This window comes from Dermacentor albipictus, chromosome 3 (assembly GCF_038994185.2).
Source record: "Dermacentor albipictus isolate Rhodes 1998 colony chromosome 3, USDA_Dalb.pri_finalv2, whole genome shotgun sequence".
Taxonomy (NCBI): domain Eukaryota; kingdom Metazoa; phylum Arthropoda; class Arachnida; order Ixodida; family Ixodidae; genus Dermacentor; species Dermacentor albipictus.
Genome location: NC_091823.1, coordinates 88675728 through 88701474, shown reverse-complemented (window position 1 = coordinate 88701474; position 25747 = coordinate 88675728). Strand labels below are relative to the sequence as shown.

The following is a 25747-nucleotide window of genomic DNA, read 5'->3' as shown; positions in this document are numbered from 1 at the left end:
CCCGTTTCTTTTCTTTTTTTCTTTTTTTTGCACTGGCGTTACGAGCAGAGTTGCTTACAACGCAGTTTTCTTTAAAGCCAACAGTTTGCTGGGCGATGCACTGTCAAAGGCCACGTGTGGCATTGCCTGCGTCACAGGGCCGTAGCTACCGTCGCTAATAACGCCCGCGTGTAAAAAAAATAAATAAAAGGGCTCACGTGCGCCTCCTCGTTGGCGCATAGCTCGGCTGAAAAGCTACAGCTTTCTTAGAGCGAGCTCTAAGATGGGTCAATTTCTGGCGGCCACTCCTGTTTTGGAGAATGAAATGAGCCTGACACTCTCATTGCCGGTGCACCTGGGAAAGACAGTGCCGCTTGTGTCGATTTTGCCATTTCGGCCACCAACCAGTCACTTATGCTAACCTTCTTGCTTTGTGACTGTACATTGCGTACTTCCTATCGCAGTTTACGTTGAGAACTTCAGTTACCTCAATATGCTATATGTAGAAGGATGAGGAGTACCCTGCACTTATGTGCGAGAAAGTGTGAGCACACGTGTGCACGCTTGTGCATCTGATATTGCTGCGTGGGTGTTTCGCCCGTGGCGTCTCTCACACAGCGTCTGATACGAACGGACTATTTAAAATAGCAGACACTATGCAAAAGATCCCTACATGTCCGTGCAATGTACTCAGCTTATCCCCATGATGTCCACAGGGCAAATTCGGCACATCCCAGGGATATTCATATCCTTGCAGTGGATTTTCAAAGGATATTCACTGGGTGCCACTGTGGTTACTCGGATAGCACAACACATCAGCGCAGATAATTCCTCTGAAGAGTTTAGCAGCATTCCTTGTACAGCGAGATTTAGGTTTATTCTTTCGAAGTATTTCGTTGTATTCTTTCCGCTTTATTGCAAACGGCAGATATTGTTCTAACTGCGTCGAAAGATCCGCGAGAGAGGGGGAAGAAGAGAGAAAGACAGAGAAAGAGAGAGTGTTTGTGTTGCCCTGTCTCAAGCCATGCTGAAGGAGCTATATAGTTTCCTTCCTAACCTTGCTAATGACTGCTCCGCGTATGGTAGCTGACTGCTTCATCGCTGTAAATGTTAATTTCAACTCACTTCATCCTTGCATTCATGCAGCAATTAAACGTTGAGGAGAGACTGGAGACATATATATTCTCAACATATCAATTATTATAACTAATAATCGATCACATAAATAAAACCGTCTTTGGCCGCCAGACCATGGCATCAGATATGCCGTTATAATGAACATAACGTTTTTCTTGCACGCCGATTGACCACAGTCTCTCCCAGACGTCAGCGTTCATGGATAGCGTTTAGAAGCGTCGCCAACTTTTGTTTGTATTTTGAGACACGAGCACTCAGACATGAAGCCACTCGCAGCTTTCAAAGAACATGACGAACATGCAATAAACTGAAAGCCGTATTTTCTGTGCAGTTAACATTCCATAAATTAAAGCCCCGAAATGTGACCACTAAATTGCCACGCTATGTCCACATATTAAGCCAACAAACACAAGAATCTCTTCCGCGTGTTTCGCACTGCATATCATGATCGTCGAGCAGAAAGGCGAAGTGTACGTTTTACATAATGACAGTTAGGAACATTTTAGCATAATCTCTAAACTTTACGTGAAAGTTCATGCAACCTATCAGTCCACTTGTATTATTTCAAACCTCAAAACCATTTTAGTAGCGTGATGATAGTCAAGGACATATCAGAATGAATAGTGATAGAAGAGCAATAGAATAAGTGCTATCGCTATCATTCAACGCCGGTATAAATGAGATATCAAAACAATCACAATAGAAATATCCTCTCATTTATTATCAGCGCAACTGAAATGTAATGCTGTTGATATGGGTTATTTTGAAAATTTGCTTTTAGAGACGTCATGAAAGTAGCTGTCCAGTGTAGCGCGCTTATGTGAATTGTAGTTGAAGGAAAAAACCAGCTACAAGAGACAAGAAGAGAGGTTGACACCACAACGACGAAAAAGGAAAAAAAATAATTTGCTTTCTTAGGTCGGTAAGGATAGATGTGATAATCTTGCCTGCTCATGCTCTGTGATGAGTGAAGCTGTTGTTGCGCATGCTCTGCTCGCTTCGCCGGGACTACGCCGTTTCTAATCAAGCTCAGTTGATAGCCCAGTCGTTGTGGTGTTAACCTCTCTCTTCCTGTCTTTTGTATATTGTGACTGGTTTTTATGCGTTGCATATTGCAATCACTCAGTTCAGCCCTTGGGCGCGGCCGCGCAGCCACCATTGAGGGTATGAGCCATTGTTCATTACTGCGCGTCTCATATGTGGGTCTATTCTCTTTTAAGTTTGCTATGTTTGTTATTAAGTTGCTTCTATTTTTATGCGTTGCATATTGCAATCACTCAGTTCAGCCCTTGGGCGCGGCCGCGCAGCCACCATTGACCTTTAGCGCAACCACGTGACGTGACGTCATGACAGCCGGAGGAAAAGCTGGGCCCCAACTCGCGCAATATGCTACGCATTCTTGGCTTAACCAAGCCAAGCCTGGCCATTTTTCTCTTCAACTATGTACCAACTACCAAGTTTTATTTCAACCCTTCTGTAAAGTGTAGAGCAGCGTTTGCAATGCGGCTGTCAAGCTTGCGCAAAATATGTCGAGAAAAGCGCGAGCATTACGCGCTGTCGCTGTCCAACTGCATGCTTAACGCGTTGTAAAGAGAGAAAAGCAACTTCGGTAAAGGGGACGACAAAGCGGATTTTATCTACAACGTACGACATGCCACCACTGCCTAAAAAGTAAAATAAATGGTATACCCACTTCTTTCAACCTTCTTTCATAAGTTGGCCTTACGGGTCAAACCTAATTACGATGAGACCCGCCTGGCTCCTCCCTGTCAGCGTAACTGAGCAGGAATAATATTTGCTCACATCACGCAAGCCGCGCCACGAAAACTTTTCGCAGAGTTCGCTCGCGGTACATATCACAGCGGCAACGTTCTGGCGTTTCGAATCGCTCCCACGTTGTGCAAATTAGACGCGAGCGTTCGGCGTTGTGCGCGGGAAAGCAGAATCATCACTGTTTCGCTCTAGGATATTAACATAAAGGTTACAATAGTGGCTCCGTATGCCGGCGCTTTACTCAAGGCTTCTAGAATTTGGTCTGAAACAGACGATATTGAAAAATTGCAAAGTTAAAGGACTACAGGTGTCAACAAAATGCAGGCGCGGTTTGCCACCCTTCTCGGTGTGTACGCAGGTAAATGAATGGAACGACAGAAACGAGGCGGAGGGGGGGGGGGGCAATGTATGTGCGCAATGTGAGCATGCGTCGGAATGCGCATCGTGTTTTACTTATATCTGACTTCTGCATTTACTGCGGCAAGGAAACTGCCGTAGCTGCCAACGGTGGCGAGGCCCAGTCAGGCACGTTCAGTGCCTTTTGTCGCGTCCCCCAAGGCATTTCTGTAAGGAATGTCTTGAATAAATGAATAAAGAAAGAACTAATAGGTTAAGGCCGACAGTGGAAGAGTGGCTTCAGTAGGGTAAACTTGATAACGCAAGATTTTTATTCTTTAAATACATAGATTTTAGACCATACTGACCAGACCATGTCTGTCCCATGTGGGCTAAGAGAAGGAATGAAAAAGGAAATTCAATTGCTTGAAAGTTGAATATAAAAGCTGCTGGAGAATGACTCAGCTCTGCTGCTTTACGCTGGACTTCAAGGCAACGTGCTGTGAGGCTTCGCTTTTCGGGCAAATCTGCGACTTCTTTTATTAATATAAAGTTCAGGGAAATGTTGGCGTATTTAGTGGCGCTGGCTACTCGTTGTCGATGAACAAATAATATATACAAGCACAAGAAGCACTGAAAAAACATTAAATACAGTCTTAGAGCACCAAAGTTTGCTAGGTTTCGCACGTTCGCAGAGGAAGGCACAGAGGAGAAGAAAGTAGAAGGGCACTCAGAGACGTCGCTACTTATAGTATCTCCTACATTAAAGCACAAGCAGCATTACCGCAGAGTAACAATAGGAAGAAAATGAGACAGCATCTGTACAAAACACGCATGAACATGCACGCTTTAAGGAATCAATCACACGTAAACGTTGCGCATACAGGACTGCTTTGCTGCTTCGCAAGAGCAGAATGTACTCGCCTGCCATGATATGTGAAAATAAATATTGAAACGAAAATGCCTCGGGTTTTCACTCGCACTCATTAAGACACTTACAACATCGACATTTTCTACTCATCGCGCCTCCTGTTCCTTCGTTTCTTGTTCCCTTGCCTTCTTTCCCATTACAATACACGCAGGGCTCATTCCCCTCAAACTACGCGCCCTTTTATCATATTTCTAGTGCTTCGCACATAAACTTAGGATAAGACAGACAGAAGGTCGAGACGCATACAAGCGCTGCTTTCAACAATGGTTCCTGGTTCCGAGCGATTCCTTATTCCAGTCACAATGTCTGTCATTTGGAAAACCAGGAATGTGGTAACGGTAAGTAAAAAGCCAAGAATAGTAGTGTTCCCCACAAATGAAAAATATAGAAGTTTGCTATAGTCAAACGAATTGGAGAAAGACCAGGAAGCGTCCTTTTTAAGACAATGGCATACACGTTTTTTTTTTCAAACTAAGGGAAGGTAAACTTCAAATGCCAGTGATACAATGTTGAGCAAGATAGAAGCAATAACAAACACAGAAAAACATATGCGAAGAAAAAAACGACACAGATAAATGTCATTTGCAAAGAGTGCGATACAAACCTTGTATAATTGTATATCGCTGTATGTGAATGCATATGGTTGAAATGTATAGGCAAAAAGAACCGATGTGTGAAGTGTCTCCTGTATAGCAAATCAGTTCTGCGCAAGCCCCCAAGATGGAGGAAAGTACATGAAAGGGAAAAATTGGTATCCACCCGAATTGTAGCAAGAAGCTACAATTCGAATCCCATTTTCATTCTTCACCTCCTCAATGTAAAGCGGTTAATACCTCCCTGGTCGAATTATATATCCCTATTTCGAACCTCACATACAGGGAGGTAGAACAGTTAATTTCCCTTGCTATATCATCTGCAGCGAGACAATGGCGATTGCGATGACAATAGTATGACGACGACGATGACGACTTGACGACTGATATTTTCTTTTTGTATTCCAGAATAGCAACGTTATAACCTAATCGATAACGACCTGGCACGCCACTCAAAACGGCACAATGTCGAACGGCGTCTACGTAAGGTTAGCTGCTACAGGTAAAGGACTGGGGATTGTGGACCGTCTCATAGCGCTAAGCTGGCACGAGGGAAGAACGGGATAAGCTGTCACGCTCTCATAAGTAACTTGACGCTACGGGATGCGATGCACCTGACAGACAGTTGTAAATCCGGCCGAATGGAAACAGGCTTGCGTGCACCGCGTGCACCTACTCTCGCTCGTGCTGCGCGAATATGCGAGAAAAAGCACTCACAGGCGGCCCACGCAGCACAGTCACAGCGTAAGCTGGAGGAGCGGCTCAATAGGAGCTCCATTTTCGGCACCATGCACTACAGGGTCTTCGCGGCGAAGCCTCTTCACTTCGTTTTCACGAGAACGATCTGAACTGCCCGTCCGGCGTCGACGGCTAGCTGCGGCTTGTCCTGCTCTCTGCACAGCGGTCTGCGGAGCCCGACTTTCTGATTATGAGGCACGCCGTAGTGGAGGGCTCCGGAAATTTCGACCACCGGGGGTTCTTTAATGTGCACCTAAATTTATGTACAGGGGTGTTTTCGCCACCATCGAAATGCGGCCGCCGTGGCAGGGATTCGATCCCGCGACCTTGTGCTCAGCAGCCCAACGCCATAGCCACTGATCAACCACGGCGGGTGTGAAGCTATTTTAAACTTTTCTATTCCAATTCCGCTATCAGCCCACTATGATGGGTCAAAAAATGCTTAGACCGCCCTCGCTTCAGCTGTCCATCATGCGACGTCACGTAAACCGCGACAACGCCCCTGCTGATATGATGTCTGCACACTGATTATACATGATTAGATCAAACGAAAGAGAAACAATCATTTCTCATCCGACGCCTTTTTCGTCATAATACTCTGTCATTGATCAAACGTTTTCGGGCTGCGCCCAATTCGCCCGTCGGTCACGAGAGGTCACGAGACGTCACAAAACAGCTAAAAGTCAGAGCGTCAAAGTTACGTGTGCGCGTTAAAAGCGCAAAATGATGCCGAACAAAACTGATCTTTTTCCTAACTAGCCGGAGGCAGCCCCGTTCCGAAAGAACAGACGATGGCAGTCCACCGAATGCGCTGGCACTAGCTACCGAGAGCAGCCACGGAGCATAGATGTATTTGCGTATAATAAATATTTTTCTGTGGCACGATAACGTTATCGAGACCTTTCAGCACGTATGCGACATCGCTTTACCAACTCTTCTTTGCTGAGGATCCGTTCTGGCGGCATTTTTAACAGAGTACAGAGTATTCAACCGGAGTTATCACCTGGTTAACCTCCCTTTCTTTCCTTTACCGTTCTCTCTCTCTCTCTCTTTCTCTCTAAAATGTTATTACATCCACTGTTTCGCATTCATGGCGAAACTGATTTTTAGAGCGATAACTCTACTACTCCAGGTACAAACCCAGAAAGTGCCTGGTTCCGTAAATCTGAACTTAAAGCTCAGCCAAGGTCAAACTGGGACTTAGCTTGCCACTACTAGCGGCTGCTGCGTACACCACGTGACCGCGCATATCTTGAAAGCGATCTGCGATGTGGACAAAATGTGCCTAGTGTTGGTATCTTTGTATGCGCTTTGCTTTCGACGCTCAGTTCACGTTGAAGTGAGATGCGGCATGAAGGTCAATTCGCTCGCTACTGCTGCCGCGCCGAGTAGCTACGGCGTGTTGTCTTGTGGTGCAATTGTAGGGGCGGTAGCTGCTGACGGTGCCGAACAGCGCCTGTGTCCTTTCCCAAAGCAAGCAAAGCCGTGCTATCGCTCGACAAACCTGGTTTAACCGCGTTCAACCATGGCAAATTTTGTTTAGTGGCACGAGCATCGGCTGACACTCTTGTTTCTTGCGCAGCACTTCCAATTCACCCGGGAGAAAATTCAAAATAAGAAGAAAATTGAAAAACGGTGTTACAGTACAAAATTCATGAATTTCATTATGGATAAGAAATCAGAGCATAAGTTTAGTTACAAGATGAGCTACTGAACTATCTGGAATAATTAGTATACATTAGAAATCACTGAGACGACTGGGGACGAAATTCAAACTAAATCAGCAAAAATAGAAAAACATAATACAGTACAAACTTCATGGATTTCGTAATAGATATGATAACAGATATGTTTAGTTACAAGTTAAGGTACTGAATATCTGGAATAATAAGAAATAACTATATATCACTGATTACCGCAAACAAAAGCACAGAATCGTATATTTTAGAGACCCGCTACGTGAGCACGACTTCGGGAAAATTTCCGGAAACACGGAAGTAGAAAGCGGAAGTAATGACGTCACTAATTACGTCACACACAAGAATATGACGTAATATTTAACCGGCTAATTAAATGAAAACTGTTGTCTCCGAGTGCACTTCGTGTGTTAATAATAATAATATTTGGGGTTTTACGTGCCAAAACCACTTTCTGATTATGAGGCACGCCGTAGTGGGGGACTCCGGAAATTTTGACCACCTGGGGCTCTTTAACGTGCACTTAAATCTAAGTACACGGGTGTTTTCGCATTTCGCCCCCATCGAAATGCGGCCGCCGTGGCCGGGATTCGATCCCGCGACCTCGTGCTCAGCAGCCTAACACCATAGCCACTGAGCAACCACGGCGGGTGCTTCGTGTGTTGCATTCACCTTGCAGGTTAAAGGTTGCAGGTTGCAGGTTAAAGACACCAACGCCGAGATGCGGGTCTCACTAAAGGATACCTAAGTCAAAGTTTAGGCTCGCCTGCCACTTTTTCACATTTCACCTGCTCCGGAGACCATTCGAAAGAAACCAGGATGTGCGTACATTAGAGGAGTGTGTATACCTGAAGTAGGCGTAGTTCCTCTGTTCTGCAGGCACGGCGGCGTCCTGCTTGATGGGGCCGAAGAACGCCGACCGCTGGGGCGATACCCCCCTCTGGTGCTGCTGCGCTCGGCACTGCACCAGGAACACGACCAGGAGGAACAGCCAGCGCGGGGGCAGCATCACTGTGCGGAGAAGCAGGGACCGGAAGAGGTAATTCATTCGCACAGCTTGATTGCGATAGCAATTATATGGACACTTCGGGCGAAATTGCGCTGTCGCCGTTAACGTAACCGTCGACGTCATCGTGATGTTCCATATAACGTACAAGTGCGATAACAATGCGGCCGCGCGCCATAGGCTCTAGGTGAGAAAAAAATGGCTGTGGTTTAGCTAAGGTTAAGCCCAGGATGCGAAGCATACTAGCCTTTATTTTAGTTGTTGAACCACTGTTTAGCCTGGTGAACTGCTGTTGCTTGGCTATATTTGGTTCGGCTAGACGAAGAAACAACTCATGCGTTACTCTGCTTCGCCTGAATTCAAGAGTGGAACGCGACAGCGTTCCCGTCGACCCGCCAAGGGGTGTAAGACAATGGGCTACGGCGCAGCGACTACGCACCCCGCATTGGACGCGGTGAGCGTCGAGCAACGCAGCGTTCGGCGCGGCAACGAAATGTGCGCCTGAGCAAGCGACGCACGCCTGAGCCTTAGAAACAGCTCGTTTCTAAGGCAACACCGCATTCACTAGAGGTGCTTTTGTACCGAATTGAAGCATCGTACTCGTGGCTCAGTGGTAGCGTCCCCGTCTCACACTCCGGAGACCCTGGTTCGATTCCCACCCAGCCCATCTTGCAAGAGTTGAGCCCGGCTTGCAGCTGTTGTGACGTCAGTGCCCTAGCGGGAGGAGCGGGAGTTAGGCCGCAGTACCATCTGTGTGACCGCAGGCGAGCGCACGAGCTGAGACCCGGCTATGTAGCTACGCGGCCGCAAGCGAGCGCACGAGTTGAGCCTCCGCTATTGCAGCTGTTATGACGTCATATGGTAGCTACGCGGCCGCGCGCGGCGCAGCAAGGAAGAGCGTGGTTGTGCAGCTAGTATGCTTCGCATAAAAGCTTGCGAAGGAGTGAGGAGAAGGATGGTGGCTTGACAGGGCGGTGTCTTCCACTCGCAAGGGACGAAAGCGGGATGCTGCGCGTCATCTTACGCGCGCAAGGGTGTGTGGTGGGATGTGCACGTGCTAGGAGTGGACAGGACAAAGGGTCAGGTTACCTTGAAAGGGCCAGCATTAGCAATGTAAAGGATGAAGAAATAAATACAGGAAACGGCAAGGAAAAGAAGGAAAGGATAATGGGACAAATGAAGAAAGAAGCAAAGAAAGAAACAGCAAGGAGGCACATGTTCAGTTTTCAACAGCGGGAACGGGACCATACTAAACATCATCGTCGCTCTGTAGTATAAGCCAAATGAGGCCTCCTGCATAGGACGAGTACTTTTTATTGCAATAGCAATTATATGGACACCCCAAGCGCATTTCTGCCGTTGCCGTCGCCTTGAGGTTCCGCATGAGTAAAAGCTTGTGAAGGTGAGCCGGTGAACGCGGCTCAATCTCGCGTGCGTGAGCGAGGAGCGCGGCCCGGATGCGTGCTGTCTCCCGTGGCGCGCGAGGCATGGGGGTGAGGCGACGGAGGAGGGGCTCCGGTGGCCGCTGCGGTGCCTCGTTGTCCTTCTCGCCCGCAGCTCCGTCCAGAGGAGACAACCACGGCGTCTACTCCGGCGTTGGCAAAGCGAATCGCGGACGCCGGAGTAGACGCTTTGGCGGACGTCGATGGCACGCGTTGTCGGCACTCGTGTGTCTCGAAAGCGATCTGCGATGTGGCTAAAGTGCACGCCCGCGCGGGCCTCATCTTCAATGCGATCTACGATGTTTGCAGAGTGCGCGTAGTGCCGGTAGCTTCGTATGCACTGTGCTTTGGACGTTTCGTTCGCGCTGAAGCGATACGTGTATGAAGGTCAATTCGCTTGCTGTTGCAGCGATTCCCGACTCCAGAATTTGCACAGCGAGTTTCGGCGCTCATCAAGTGAGATGTGTTCATGTTTACCTGCGCGCGCGTAACATCGTGCTGGTTAATTTAGTTAAAGCACGTAGACGGGTTGGTTGGTTTGAATCCATCATAGAATGTCTAAGTCCAACTGAACAAGGACGTAAAAAGAAGCAGACACACAAGGACAATGCTGTCTTTGTGTCTCTTTCTTTCTACGTCCTCGTTGAGTTACGCTTACATATATGATTGGTAATTTAGTTAGTACGCGAATTTTACAAGTTTATTCGGCCGATAAAACTACTATCCTTACGTTGTACACCTACATACTAATTTGCCATCACAATCGGTGCTTCGCCTTTCGGGCGGAACTGCGCATTTTTTCTATGAACTTCAGTTGCACACCTTTGCTTTAACCACTATGTAATTAAATTATCATCGCTGCATCTGATTCCGACACCCTCGAATACACGGCCTTCCATCCGAGCATCCGTGTTGTCTTCTGTATAGTCAACTGTGAACTGAATGAAGTTCAGAGTGAACTGTGAACTGAATGAAGAATGAAAGTAAAATATGTAGAGAAGTTAGAAAAAAAAGGAAACTGTGCTGCTACGTATCTGAAAGAGTAACTACGGCGGTATACGCTGCCACGCAAATTCCAAATGCGCCTTACACTGAAGTTCCCATCTCTACATCTAATCCCAGGTAAGACAAAAGTGATAGATTAAGTTTTTAAGCGTTTATCTGAAACAATAAAAACGTCCAAAGAAGATGCGGAATACAAGCTCATACTCTAGAAAACGTTGTATATCTATTTAGTCTAATGTACTACTTGAATACATATTGTTACGTAGAAAGACGCAGACGACAAGCTATGTACAAATATATTTACAAGGAAAATACGCTGCGCTTGGCCAAGAGGCAAGCCCGCGCTAGCTTCTAAATCGTCGTCGTCGTCTTCACACTGCTGGCCTTTCGTGATCGCACATATTGTGCCGTAGCACTACCCCCGGCTGCAAAAGCGCCGTCCCGGAGCGACTAAAGATCGAACTCGGAAGCAGTGTAGTAGGCCTTGAGCCTACTGACGTGTACGACATCACTAGATGCCACAGGAGAGGACGAGCTTGAGCCCACAGGAGCAATTTCGTAAGTCACAGGCGTCACCTGGCGCAGCACGCGGTAGGGCCCTGTGTATCGCGAAAGAAGCTTCTCTGAAAGTCCGACGTGACGAGAGGGCGACCACAGGAGCACGAGCGCACCAGGTGAAAACTGTACGTCACGATGGCGGGCGTTGTACTGACACTGCTGAGTGGTCTGTGAGGCCGTAAGTCGAGCACGGGCAAGCTGGCGTGCATGGTCGGCGAGGGCGATGGCGTCGCGCGCATACTCGCTTGGTGAGACCGCAGCAGGAGGAAGTGCCGTGTCTAGGGGCAAGGTAGGTTCGCGACCGTACAGTAGATAAAAGGGAGAAAATCCGGCGGTGTCGTGCCGGGAAGAATTGTACGCAAATGTTACGTAAGGAAGGGCAATGTCCCAGTCGAGGTGGTCCTTGGAGACGTACTTGGCCAGCATATCGGTAAGAGTACGGTTTAACCGCTCTGTCAGGCCATTGGTTTGAGGATGGTATGAAGTAGTCAGTTTGTGTTGAATGGAGCAGGAACGCACAATGTCAGCGATAACTTTCGAGAGGAAGTTTCGACCACGGTCAGTAAGCAGTTGTCGCGGGGCGCCATGAAGCAAGATAATGTCACGCAAGAGAAAGTCCGCGACGTCAGTGGCGCAGCTGGTAGGGAGAGCCCGAGTGATAGCGTATCGGGTGGCGTAATCAGTCGCGACGGCTACCCATTTGTTCCCAGAGGATGACGTGGGAAAGGGACCGAGCAGGTCTAATCCAACACGAAAGAACGGTTCCACAGGGACGGTGATCGGCTGCAGATGACCGGCAGGTAGCACCTGAGGTGTCTTCCGACGCTGGCAGGGATCACAGGCAGCAACATAGCGTCGAACGGAGCGAGCGAGACCAGGCCAATAGAAGCGGCGGCGGACGCGGTCGTACGTGCGGGTTACCCCAAGATGTCCTGCAGTGGGTGCGTCATGCATCTCAAAGAGCACAGTCTGTCGTAGATGTTGTGGCACGACAAGAAGAAGATCAGGGCCATCAGGGAGGAAGCTCCTTCGGTACAGAATGCCGCCCTGGAGGACATATCGGCGAACGGATGCGTCGGTAGGTGTAGAGCGCAGACGCTCGATGAGTACTCGCAGTGATAGGTCTCGGTACTGCTCATCGGCGATGTTAGCGAAGGCAGACACAGAGAAAATGCCGTCGGCGGTACTACTGTCGGCGTCGTCAGGCTCGTCTACCGGGTAGCGAGACAGGCAGTCAGCGTCCTTGTGGAGTCGGCCAGATTTGTAGGTGACAGAGAACGAATATTCTTGGAGGCGTAAGGCCCAGCGACCAAGTCTTCCTGAAGGGTCTTTCAATGAGCATAACCAACAAAGCGCGTGATGGTCTGTGACAACGGAAAAGGATCGGCCATATAAGTATGGGCGGAATTTCGCAACCGCCCAAACTAGGGCCAGACACTCACGCTCAGTGATGGAATAGTTGCGCTCCGCAGGTGAGAGGAGCCTGCTGGCGTAAGCGATAACACGGTCGTGGCCACGCTGGCGTTGTGCCAGTACTGCTCCAATTCCGTGACCGCTGGCATCAGTACGGACTTCGGTAGGCGCAGAAGGATCGAAATGGGCCAGAACGGGAGGCGTTGTGAGAATGTCGATTAGATGAGAGAATGCAGAGGCCTCGTTATCGCCCCACTGGAAAGGAGCGTCTTTTTTCAAAAGGTCGGTTAGTGGTTGTGCTATGGCGGCGAAATTCCTCACGAAACGGCGGAAGTACGAACAAAGGCCGATGAAGCTGCGCACATCCTTGACACACTTCGGAACAGGGAAGTGCGTAACAGCATGGATCTTGCCTGGGTCCGGTTGCACTCCGTTCGCGTCAACGAGATGTCCAAGGACGGTAATCTGGCGACGGCCGAATTGGCACTTCGATGCGTTGAGTTGCAGACCGGCTCGCCGAAAAACGTCCAGGACTGCTGAGAGGCGCTCGAGGTGCGTAGCGAACGTTGGGGAGAATACGATAACGTCGTCCAAGTAGCACAAGCACGTGGACCATTTGAAACCGTGAAGAAGGGAGTCCATCATGCGTTCAAAAGTGGCAGGAGCGTTACATAGCCCGAACGGCATCACCTTGAATTGATAAAGACCGTCGGGTGTTACAAAGGCAGTCTTCTCGCGGTCGAGATCGTCTACGGCAATCTGCCAATAGCCGGAGCGAAGGTCAATAGAGGAGAAATAGCGAGCACCGTGGAGGCAGTCAAGGGCGTCATCAATCCGAGGTAGGGGATACACATCCTTTTTGGTAACCCTGTTAAGGTGCCGATAATCCACGCAAAAGCGCCATGAGCCATCCTTCTTTTTTACCAGCACCACCGGTGACGCCCAAGGACTACATGACGGTTCAATAATGTTCTTGGCAAGCATTTGGCGAACTTCTGCGTGAATAACTTGACGCTCAGCTGGTGACACTCGATACGGGCGGCGATGAATGGGAGGGGCATCGCCGGTATTAATGCGATGTTTGACAGCTGTAGTTTGGGCTAAAGGACGATCGTTAAAGTAAAAAATATCGTGGTAGGAAAACAGAACGCGGTAGAGGTCACGAGCGTGCTCGGAGGGCAAGTCGGGGGCAATCATTTTCCGTAAGTCAGCGATGGTACAATTTGTCGACTGCGATGGGAGAGGAGGATCGGATGAAGTGGCGTCTACTGCAATGGATGCTACTGAGTGATCCTCGAATGAACAAAGCTGGGCCAAAGACATCCCACGTGGCAGCACTTGTGTCGTCAAGCCAAAGTTGACCACTGGCAGGCAGACGCAATTCGCCGTAATAGATAAAACTGTATGGGGTACTGTGATCCCGTGTGTAAGGAGGACGTCTGGCATAGGAGCCGCGATGTAGTGACCGTCGGGGACTGGTGGGGATGACACTAGGTCAACGTAGGTCAGTGCCGAGGGTGGCAAGCGAACGAAGGCGACTGGGGTGTGGTTCAGCAGGATCCAGAACAGGCAGGTCAAGGCGGAGAGTACTGGCGGAACAATCGATGAGAGCAGAATGTGCGGAGAGGAAGTCTAAGCCGAGGATGATGTCGTGGGTACAGTGGGCGATGACTGTGAATAGCACGATTGTTGAGCGATCAGCGAAGGAGACGCGGGCGGTACACATACCAATGACGGAGGCTGTTCCGCCATCGGCGACACGGACAACAGGCGTCGTGGCGGGCGTGATAATTTTCCTGAGCCGGTTACGAAGGTCAGCGCTCATGACGGACAAATGCGCCCCAGTGTCTATGAGAGCAGACACAGAAACACCGTCGACTTGCACGTCAAGAAGGTTCAGATGAGTGGGCCAAGTCAGTAGAGGATTTGGCGGCGTAGGGGGCAATGCAGCGTCACCTCGAGGCGCTGCATCGTCTAGTTTTCCGGCTGGGAGCGGCGTCCGAAGGGAGTCGGCGAATAGGAGCGACGGGGCTGGGGAGAGCGAGATTGTCGTCGTTGGGGCGAAGGCGAACGAGAATAGGGGCGGTTCGTTGCAGGAGAATCAGTGGCGGCATTATCGGAGCGTGCGGCATAGGGACGAGAAGGGCCACCTGAGGGGCGAGAGTAGGCAGTATAGGGAGACCGGATCGGGGAACTCCAGCGACTACGACAGTGCCGAGAAATGTGTCCGATGCGATGGCAGTGGAAACAAATAGGCCTGTCATCAGCAGTGCGCCATTCAGATGGGTTGCGGAAACGTGGTGGGTAAGAAGATGCGGGACGGGGCGAAATCGAAGAAGCCGGGCGGGTATCAGGGCGATGGGCCGAGCAGATGGTGTGAAGACCCATGTTTTCAAACTCCTGGCGGACAACAGCCTGGATCAGTGAGACCGTGACTGCAGATGCGGTGGTGGGACTGGAGTCGAAGGCAGCCGGATAGGCGGCCTCGATCTCACGCCGGACGATCCTGGTAACATCGGCAGTGTTGTTGGGACGAGGAGCGTCGGCACAGGAAGATGTCGCTGGGGTGTTGGGCAGACGGGCAAACTGCTGGTCAATACGTCGACTTTTGGCGAGTTCCAGGCGGCGGCACTCTTTGATAACAGCATCCACCGTGGCTACGTTGTTGCAAACGAGCAAGTTGAAGGAGTCATCGGCAATGCCTTTGAGGATGTGGGAAACCTTGTCTGACTCAGTCATGTGGGTGTCAACTTTGCGGCACAGAGCCAAGACGTCCTGAATGTACGTGACGTAGGGCTCCGTTGACGTCTGCACACGACCGGAAAGCGCCTTCTGCGCGGCAAGTTGGTGACCGTAGGGGTTGCCGAACAAGTCTCGAAGCTTTTGCTTAAGCGAATCCCAACTGGTCAGCTCATCTTCGTGCGTCCGATACCAAACTCGAGGTGTGCCACCGAGGTAAAAGACGACGTTGGCAAGCATGATAGTTGGGTCCCACCGGTTATTGCGGCTGACGTGTTCGTAAAGGCTGATCCAGTCCTCGACGTCTTCCCCATCTTTTGCCGAGAATACGCCAGGATCACGGGGAGCGGAGAGGGTGATGTAGGTCGTCGAAGTGGCAGCAGGTGTCGGAGCCGGTGGAGTCGGGTTGGCGTCGCCGGGAGCCATGAAGGTAGGCTCGACGTACCGTCCACTGCGAAGCTCCGTGACGAGGTACAGGGAACGTCCACCTCCACCAAATATGTTACGTAGAAAGACGCAGACGACAAGCTATGTACAAATATATTTACAAGGAAAATACGCTGCGCTTGGCCAAGAGGCAAGCCCGCGCTAGCTTCTAAATCGTCGTCGTCGTCTTCACACTGCTGGCCTTTCGTGATCGCACATATTGTGCCGTAGCACTATTATAGACGGCCTAAATCCGGTTTTAAAAATTGCTGACTCTCCCGTAATCGACAATAGATGTAAGCATGAAATTGCAACTGGCAAAGCAGGTTGGTTGGATATTGTACTAGCCAGAATCTTAAAAGGGGTGTAGTGCATGTTCGCAACGGCACACCACACCACACTACTCCACACCCCTCCACACCACGCCATACTCTACACTGGTCCATATGGACGCTGCCCATTTGCAGAAGAAAAACGGCTGAAGGCCGCACAACAGGCAGCAAAAGACGTCAGGGAGACAGTGCGCACTGCCCAGCAAAAAGAACAAAAGCGCCTGAAGGAGGCGCCATACAGCGCGGCGCCATCTCTCGAGGCGAGGCAGAACCCGCGCCGCGGAACTCACGGACCACTGGCGTTCAAAAGAGCACAGGCAATCCTGTCTCAACGCCAACTGATGACAATGAAGTATACGGTGCCCTTTATCAGCCTTTTGAACGTGTCTATTAGAAATGGCAAATAAGACTCCACGGTACTAGAAGTTACACCTTGGGTGATATTGTGAACAAACATTAAGAAAAATTTGGAAGCAATATTTTTTGTAACCTCTTTGGGCAGCAATTAGCGTATGTAATGGTGTTATATACAAAGTTCGGGGGCCTGAGACGGCATTTTTTAAAGTTCTGACTGGTTGCGCAGATGATCTCGTATTGTTATCGCAACGCCCGGGTGTTCTCGTTCGAGCGCCCAGATAATGGCCCTGGCATTTGGCTGAAGTTCACTTGAAGGTTGCCGAGAACGGGAGCTAAAAGCGTTTCATGCTTAATACGAACATCGATGTTGCACGTACTGGGGTGTGCCACTGGTAGGAGATGAATGCGACCGTTTCCGCCACTTTTCCTCATTTGCGGCTATAAACCGGAGGAACTACATCTCTCACGACTGCTCCCAAATTCCTCTTTCGGTTAGCAACAACTAGCAACAACGAATTCACCACGTACCGGCCAAAAGGTTCACTGAAAGCGGAGAATCCACACGTTATGCCAAGTTCCTTTGTCCACTTGACGCAATTCGCAATATGGCGGGCAGCGCTCGGGAAGGTCGGCCTCTCGCTCTGCAACTGCTTCGTCGACTGCGACACTCTAACGGCGCGGAGAAGGCATGACTCCGCCTCGAAAAGAAAAAAAATAAAGAAAATCAAGCTTGCCCTAAAAAAACATGGCCTTAAGAAGGTTTTGACAAGGCTGACATAACTAGTCTTTTTAGAAACGTTTTGTAAGCAGTAGGACGTTCTGGAGGTCTAGCTGGTTTATATCTTCGGACGTTTCCTTTAACTGCGCGGAAAAACGAGGACACACGAATGAAACACACACCACCCCATGAGCAGAACCGCGCTCGGGGTGTGTGTTCCTTTTGTGTGACCTCGTTTTTTCGCGCAGTTATAAGAAACGTCTAAAGTTTTGTAAGCAATTTGAAAGGAATACTGAACAAAAATGCGCAGTTTTGCGAGAAAGGCGAAGCACCGATTGCCAAATTAGTAGATGGCTGTACGAAGTAAAGATAGTAGATATATCAGCTGAATAAACTTGTAAAATTCGCGTACTAACTAAATTAACAATGATAGGATATGTGACTTAACGAGAACGTAGAAAGAGACAGACACACAGAGACAGCGCTGTCCTTGTGTGTCTGCTTCTTTCTACGTCCTTGTTCAGTTGCGCTTACACATTCTATCGTGGGATCAAACCAACTAGCCAGTCAACGTGTTCTAACTAAATTAACCAGCACGGTTTCACGCGCGCAGAGGTAAACACGAACACGTCTCGCTCGATGAGCGCGGAAACTCTCTGTGAAAATTCAGGAGTTAATAATCGCGGCAGCAGCCAGCGAATTGACCTTAATGCATGTCTCGCTTCAGTGCGAAGGAAACGTCGAAAGCATAGCGCATACAGAGCTACCGGCACTACGCGCACACTGCAAACATAGCAGATCGCTTTGAAGATGAGGCCCGCACGGGCACGATCTTTGGCCACGTCGCAGATTGGTTTGAAGACACACGAGCGCTATGAACGCGTCCTCACGGCGTCCGCCTAAAGGCCGTTTCACATGGCGCGATTTTTACTCAGAGACACAGCGAATCCCGTCGCTCAGCGACCACCGCGACGTCGTGGGCTCTCTGCGACTTGATGCCAACAAGGTCGCGCCGTCACTCAGTCGCAGCGATCGGCGCGATGTGGGAGGGGCAATGTGTGACGAAACAAAGCGCCGTCAAAATAGGCGCTTTCCTGTATTACCACGTGTTGGTAGCTCTGTGGAGCAATGCCGTGCGCCAGTTGTTTTGTTGTAATAGGGCGTACCCACCAGCGCCTGCGGCTTAGGAGCTTCATAAACATTTTTTTTTTCTTCCGCTTACACAATTCGTTTAAAAAGACAAGCTGCACGCCATCCAGGCCGGGAGCAGACGCTGCCTCACTATAAGGCACGTACCCACTGGATCGCCACCGTAGTCAGCCTCTTCATCGCTACAAATTTAGCCAGCTGCTTATACATGCACACGCAATAGTAGCTTGTTCTTCTGCAAAAGCAAATACTCCTCCAGGAAACAGTTATGTATCCCATAGTAACAACAAAACTAGACTGCACTAAAGGGAACCCGCCCACCGAGGCTGCATGCTCATACTCCACAAGCTGCACGCTCATACTTGCGGTGTTGTGCAGCGTCTCACTCGCCGCATGTGCAAGCTGTCATAAAGTCTCAATGCTTTTAAACGTTAAAAAACAATGTACTTATTCTATTATTAAATAATAATAGGTACATTCGAATATTTGACTAGTTTCCATGTTGTTTTTATTTAACGATGCAGGCATGGATACTTCGCGAGCAGGGGGCAATCTTGCGCATCCCTGAGACGGAAATCGCGCTGCCGCAAAAGCATGAGACAGCTGTCAGCAAAAATGGCTGTGGCTTAGGTAAGGTTAAGCCCAGGATGCGAAGTATACTACCCTTTATTTTAGTTGTTGAACCACTGTTTAGCTTGGTGAACTGCTGTTGCTTGGCTATATTTGGTTCGGCTAGACGAAGAAACAACTCATGCGTTACTCTGCTTCGCCTTGGACGCCCCGCATTGGACGCGGTGAGCGTCGAGCAACGCAGCGTTCGGCGCGGCAACGAAATGTGCGCCTGAGCAAGCGACGCACGCCTGAGCCTTAGAAACAGCTCGTTTCTAAGGCAACACCGCATTCACTAGAGGCGCTTTTGTACCGCTTTGAAGCATCGTACTCGTGGCTCAGTGACAATAAAGAAAAAAAAATACTCGTGGCTCAGTGGTAGCGTCTCCGTCTCACACTCCGGAGACCCTGGTTCGATTCCCACCCAGCCCATCTTGCAAGAGTTGAGCCAAAGCCACTTCTCCTCTGTCGTGACGTCACGGTGTCACGTGGTATTCAAGGCGACACCGCCGCGCCTGAGGAGCTGGGCTGAGCTCTCGTAATATGCTTCGCATAAAATTGCTCTGCGACGTGCGCGGCAGAACGATTTCTTTCGCCCCAATCGCGCCACGTGAAACAACCTAAAGTCATCTACTACGGCGTCCACGATTCGCGTGGCCAACGCCTTAGTAGACGCCGCACTGTCTCCACTTTGTATGGAGCGGCGGGCGAGGAGGACATCGAGACGCCCTGGCAGCCGCCGGAGAAGAACCCCCCTCTTTTGTCGCCTGACCCCCGTGCTTCGGGCGCCACAGGAGAGGGCTTTTACTCCACTTTTGTCTGTACAATACAAACAACGAGGTATATACATTTTCGTCTCTTCATAAAGTTACGTTTGTGTTCTGCACGCTCCAACGTTTGCTTCTTTAGCTGTTTCCTACGTAGTCGTCATGACTAAAGTAATCAGAGCAATGGCCGCACAGCACGTTGCAATTTGACGTTTGGAAACATCGAAATCTCCGTATCTTTCAGTGCCCAACTTCTGTATCACTTACCGTGCTGACTACTCAGGAAAGCGATAATCTTCTAGCTTATCTTTTCACCGCGCCCCATTTTTCACAGCTCGCACAATTGAATCTCCCATGCAATCCCCGTAAGTGCAGAGCATGGATTCTGTAGTTTTGTACCTGCGCAGAATGCATCTATTTTTTCATCTTTTTCGTACGTGAAACAGTATTATATGGAAATTCCGAACACCCGTAGTCCTTCTGGGCCTCTTCTTTTTATCTGATTTCCTTACGTAAGTGTAAATGAATGTTACATTAACATTTATCGAAATAGCATTTTCCAACACACGGTGGCCTGGGTACTGCTCTGCCTGAAAGAGGTTCTTGAGGCCCCTGCTCTGGGTTTCTTCTATTTCGCCTTATATTTTGATTCCCCAATATATTGCGTTGTGCATATTGCATATACTACAGCGATATCGATTGGATTTTGCTTAGGTACAAGCACTTCAAGCGACCGCACTGGGAAACCTTGTTTTGTTCGCAGAAGATTGATCGGCACCGGCAAGCGATCGTATGGTGTTGAGTGCGTTTCCGTATACTTTCCACAAGATTTGTTTCCATTTATGCCCAACGAAAGAATACCAAAAAAATAAATGATCCCGTTGCCGATGCATCTTGAATTGCGAAGGAGCGCGGCTTATTTTTTGCGGCCAGAAGCAGGATAGACGGTATCAATGGACAGGGTATCGTAGCGTGAAGGCTGGCACAAGCTGGTTTGGTATAGTCAGTTTTACATTCCAGTGAATAAGTACGGGCATAATGGTGCCGAGCAAGGAAGATAAAGTGGAAACCCAAGGAAAACATGCGTGACCGCATTTCAACGAGGCGAGGAACGGTTCTCTCGCAAGGGATAGTGCAGCTTCCTCGTCAGTGTGAGGCAGGGACATAACTGGGCATGCAGACGAGTAACTTGTAGGCACTAATACGGATAGACTACGTTATGGCCAAAGCATGGACAGAATTTGAGTCAAGGGCTATCAAAGTATACTGCGGTCAAGCTCTCACAAATTTAATTAAGGGGATTAGCACCACAAGCGACAGCGGCATTAAGGGAAATGCAGGAACGTTAAAGGGGCCCTGAACCACCCTTAGAGCTTGGTGAAATAACATAATACGCGGGTAGCATGTGCTGCTGTGAAATTCTCAGCCATGTTTTGGTGTCCTACGCGGTTCGTGGCTCTCGCAAGCGGATCGCGAAGTCATCTTTCTCTCAAACGCTCTCTTTTCCAGAGAAGGCCCTGTTCTCACTCTCTTCTGGACGCTTTATTTCGTCATCGGACGCTTGATTTCTTCATTGTCTTAGACGGCTGCTATTGGCCGAAAGCCGACATCAAGCTGCGGTCGGCTACATGGCGTAGATACCGCGTACGCCGCGGGGTGCCGCCACTGGTTTTCCGGCTAAGCGCAGTGCGGCTCGTTGAGCAAAACCGCGTTTGGCTTATGTTTAGCGCGTTGTAAGCACCAAAGGCGAAAGTGGTGGCGTCTACGTTAGCATCCGAAATGAAATTCTAACTGCGAGAAACGGTGATATTTAGAAGGCGGAGCGTTGTGGGTACGTCCAACTGCGACGTAGCTTTCGCAGTGCAAGGCATTGAAGATGAAACGGGAGCACAGCGTAGGCCGTGTTTGATTGCCAATAACTCCGCTTTTGCTGAACGCATTGACGTGCTTTTCTGCGGAAAAGTATTTCTGAAATAACATATTTTCACTTCAAATGCCTTTCTCCACTTCGATAAATAGTGGTTCAGGGCCCCTTTAACGAATTCTATCCTAAGGTGAATACAACCACTGGGTCCCTATTCACACACACACAAAAAAACACCTTGCGCTAGAATTTCTCGTAAGAGCGAATTTCAGCCAGCCACGATGGAGGACATATAAGCGAACGCGGCAGGCCAATGGCAAAAAGAACATAAAAATGAAAAGCTTTCTGAATTCGGTCCCCGGTCCCAGCGAGAAGCTACTTGAAGAGATACTTTTGGTCCCAGAAGAAGGGTAATCTAGGGGCTTGATTTTTGTTGGGCAGAGCCAAAGAAGTCAACAGAGAATGAAGCCGAAGAAAGTACAGGGGTTTTTAACTCTGGTTATAAATTAAATGTAAAAATAAGAAAAGGAAAAGGGAGATGAAGGTGGAAGAAAAGGCAACTTTCCGCCGGTTGGAAACGAACACACGTCGTCCACATTACGCGCGCGATACCCTCCGAATTGAGCTACAGCAGCGGCGCTATCCGTTCGTCAACTATCTTGGCTAATTGTTTGCTCGTACTAAACACTTGTGTCGGGAAATGTTAGTCAGCGACACTCGTCACCATAATGACCACGTGTGCCGCAACGGTAAACGAAGGGCGCACTGTATTGAGGCCGAATGCAGATACATATTTTTTCGTAACTGCTCTTTTCCATTGGCAGACCGCCTTCGCTACTAGTGTATATGAAATCACAATTGGCTTCGACGAGAACAGGGTGCATGCGTCAGCCAGTCATCCATTGCCACATCAGATAAAGAACTCCTCTTGAAGGCGCGCGTACGGTATACGCGGTTGTCATGCTACCTTACATCGCATTAGGTATCTCTTGTTCTACTGTTTTGTTTACTTCTTTTTGCTACTCGTTTTTCTTACTTCCACCTTCACTACTTCTTGTTTATTCTTTTTTTCAGACAGCTCCTTCCCTTCTTCGCATACATTCGGTGCATTGATAATAAAGCTTCAGTTGGTACTGGGCGCTTGTCCTTGTCGCTTGTCTCGTACACGTTTAACTTTTGCGCTGTACACTTAACGATTTCCAATCGCCAATTTGCCCAATCAGCTATCTAGCATAAGAACATTTTTCTGGATACGGGCCCCGATGCTTTTGAACATGGTATGAAAAAATGACTGCGAAAGTATGCCAGTTATAAAAAAAAGAGCAAGTGGCATAAGAATACAATAAAGAATGCACACAGATTTGAGGAATTGCAAGGCGCGCATTACAGAACACAATATTGCATGTGTATATGCAATGTGCCTTTTCCTCTTCCTTCACAGACTGGAGTAACCTAAATTAATGCTTATTAAATTTAGTTAAACCAAGAATAGTTTCTTTTTAATGATATCGACATTTCTCAGCAAAATATTAAATGTACTCAGAAGCCTGAATAAGGTACAGTTGTTATTGCAAAAGTTGTGATCAACCTAAAAGGAAAAAGTCACAGGCATGCGTGGCGCACCCAAAACTCACATCGCGAGAGGGAGCAGCCTAAGGTCTGAATACTGAAGCACGCATATATTAAATACCGAAAGCCAAGAAAACTGCTGGGAGATATAATAAAAATAAAACACGCAATGTATAAAAAAATGTCCGACGATTAGAATACTTCCTAATGTGAAATTTGAGCGCAGCTGTATACGTGTTTCCCCTTCGCGATATATTGAGGCAAAGAATTTGAGACCGAAATCGCCGCACCGACTGGCAGTGGGCCAGTGCTGTCAACGCTTCGCAGAGGGAGGGGCATTATGGGAACGCTGGTGTGATGAGCGGCATCGGAGTCGGCTGTTGAAGAAGACGATGACGCGAGCAGTTAGGTTGCCTCGAGGTCCTCCTCGCCCGCCGCTCCGTACAGTGTGGAGACAACCGCGGCGTCTTCTACGGCGTTGGGCACGGGAATGGCGGACTCTGTAGTAGACGTCTTTTGCGGACGCCGTAGGGACACGTTGCCGGCGCTCGTGTGTATCCGCACGAGCAGTGGCACGAGCGCGTTACCTTACATCGCTTTGTGTACCTCTTGTTTTACTGATTCGTTTATTTTTAGCTAATCGGTTTTCTTGCTTCCACCAGGTTCGTGGCCTATCCCCTTCCCCCACAGTGGATTTCTGTCATTGAATAAGGCATCATCATCATCATCATCATCATCAAGAGCACGTTTGCGCGGTTACGCCGAGGGACGGCGACGCTCAACCCAGAAACGGGCGCCTAAGAGCTGCGTTCTAAAATGACCAACTGTGAAGAGTGTACCTACAACAAAGGACAAGGTAAATGCAAAGAAAAGAGGAGGAGAGAGGCAATTGAACAATAAATGAGACTATGAGACCACAGGACAGAGCTCAAAAAAGAACGATGACAGCGAGTTATGAAAAATAACAAGGTCATGAAAATAAACGTTCTAATGACTCTGTATTCTGTGAACGGTTAAGCGTTGGTGATGACAGGCAGGGACATGGAAATGTGCATGTTCTCTGGTGATCTTGAGCAGAGTACTAAACATAATACAACTGAGGAGTTCGGGGCAGATGAAACAGAAGGTCTGTGTAATCACGTCGGCAACGAAGTAAGGCCGATCACAATAATACAACAGCGCTAGAACAGGGTCCAGTGTCCGTGTTAGCAAAGCGGTGATGATATATGCTCAAAAGAATTTTAGGTGCCCTATATATAACATCGCTGTGGGATCTAGGAAAGCTATTCCTGACGACCGACGCATATTCGAGTTGAGGAAAACAGATATCGGTTTACTAATTGAAGAACGGCGTAGGATATCTGATCAAATTCCCTCGATATTCTGCAGAGTCAAGAGAGAACATACCCCGCATTGCAAAGGTTTTAGTGTGAGCAGAAAAGTGTAAGGTTGTATAAGAAAGTACACCGAGATCGCTGGTCTCGCAGACCTTACACAACGGTACAGAATCTACAAAATAAGAAAAAAATAAATGCTTGCTGTTTTGCGTGTGAAATTCATGACCTTGGTTTTAGCACCATTTGAGGTGAGCTTATGACCTTTGAACCATTTATAAATAGAAAGCAGCAGGGTTCGACAGGCATCAACAGTGTGAATTTTCTTTAAAATATTCGTGTCGTCGGCATATACAAGGAAAGAAGAGTTGCAAATAGCAGGAAAAACATCAATAACAATTTTTTTTTGAAGGAGTGGTTCTAATACTGATCCGGACGCCGATAGTCGCCATGTAAAATGACAACGTACGGCCATTCCCATTAACGTAACGTGATCTATGAAGAAGATGAGCGCGCAAGATATGGACAGCTGACGAGTCAACATAAAGTACGTAAGCTTGATCAGTTGCAGTGAGTGGCTGACTACAGCTAAAGCTTTGCTGAGGTCACAGTAAACGGTACCAACTTGCCCCCTTTGAATTACCGGCGCGGTGACCTGTGTCATGAAACTAGCGAGATCTCCAATAGTGGAGCGGCTGGTGAGAAATCCATGTTGATTCGGAATGAATGAGTGTTCTTCACAGTGAAGGACAATATGTTGTAAAGAGCACGCTCAAAAATCTTAGACGTGGCACAGAGTAGCTAAATTGGGAGATAATTCGAGACATCGGTTTTGCAGCCAGGCTTAAATACAGGAAAAACAGAAGCACTTCTCCAGATGTGAGAGAAAGTGGAAGTTTTCGAAAAATTAATAAATGTAGACGTCTGTACTGGAGCCACTATACTGCCGGAAGCTTTTAGAATTGGAGAGGGTATGCCGTAGGGGCCGCAGGATAGAGAAGGCTTCCAGCGCTTAAGGCATTCGCGGATGAGCTTTTCGTCAAACACCGTACTAGATGTAGGAACCGTCCTGCGCTGCTGACTGACACCAGCGTAAAAACGTGCAGCTATATATAAGGATGAGAAAGAGGTAGCGAAACAATCCGCGACTGCTTGGACTTGTACTCTTCAAGAGTCGAGCAGGCAAAAACACTATCCACGTTTACTAGAGCGCTTACGCATAAACTTCAAAAAATCCGCAGGCCCGTCGGAGGCGCTTTTTTCCAATAGTGCAAT

The 25747-nt window shown here is 48.7% G+C and overlaps 1 protein-coding gene across 1 annotated transcript in view; it reads right to left on the bottom strand.

The window, feature by feature from the left end:
• Positions 1–25747, bottom strand: part of LOC139057456 (uncharacterized) — a 97603-nt gene that overhangs the window by 16406 nt on the left and 55450 nt on the right. Inside the window, exon 2 of the mRNA XM_070535772.1 lies at positions 8033–8195. Coding sequence (XP_070391873.1) covers positions 8033–8193 — 161 coding nt within the window. The 5' untranslated portion in view covers positions 8194–8195. The remainder of the gene's footprint in view (positions 1–8032; positions 8196–25747) is intronic.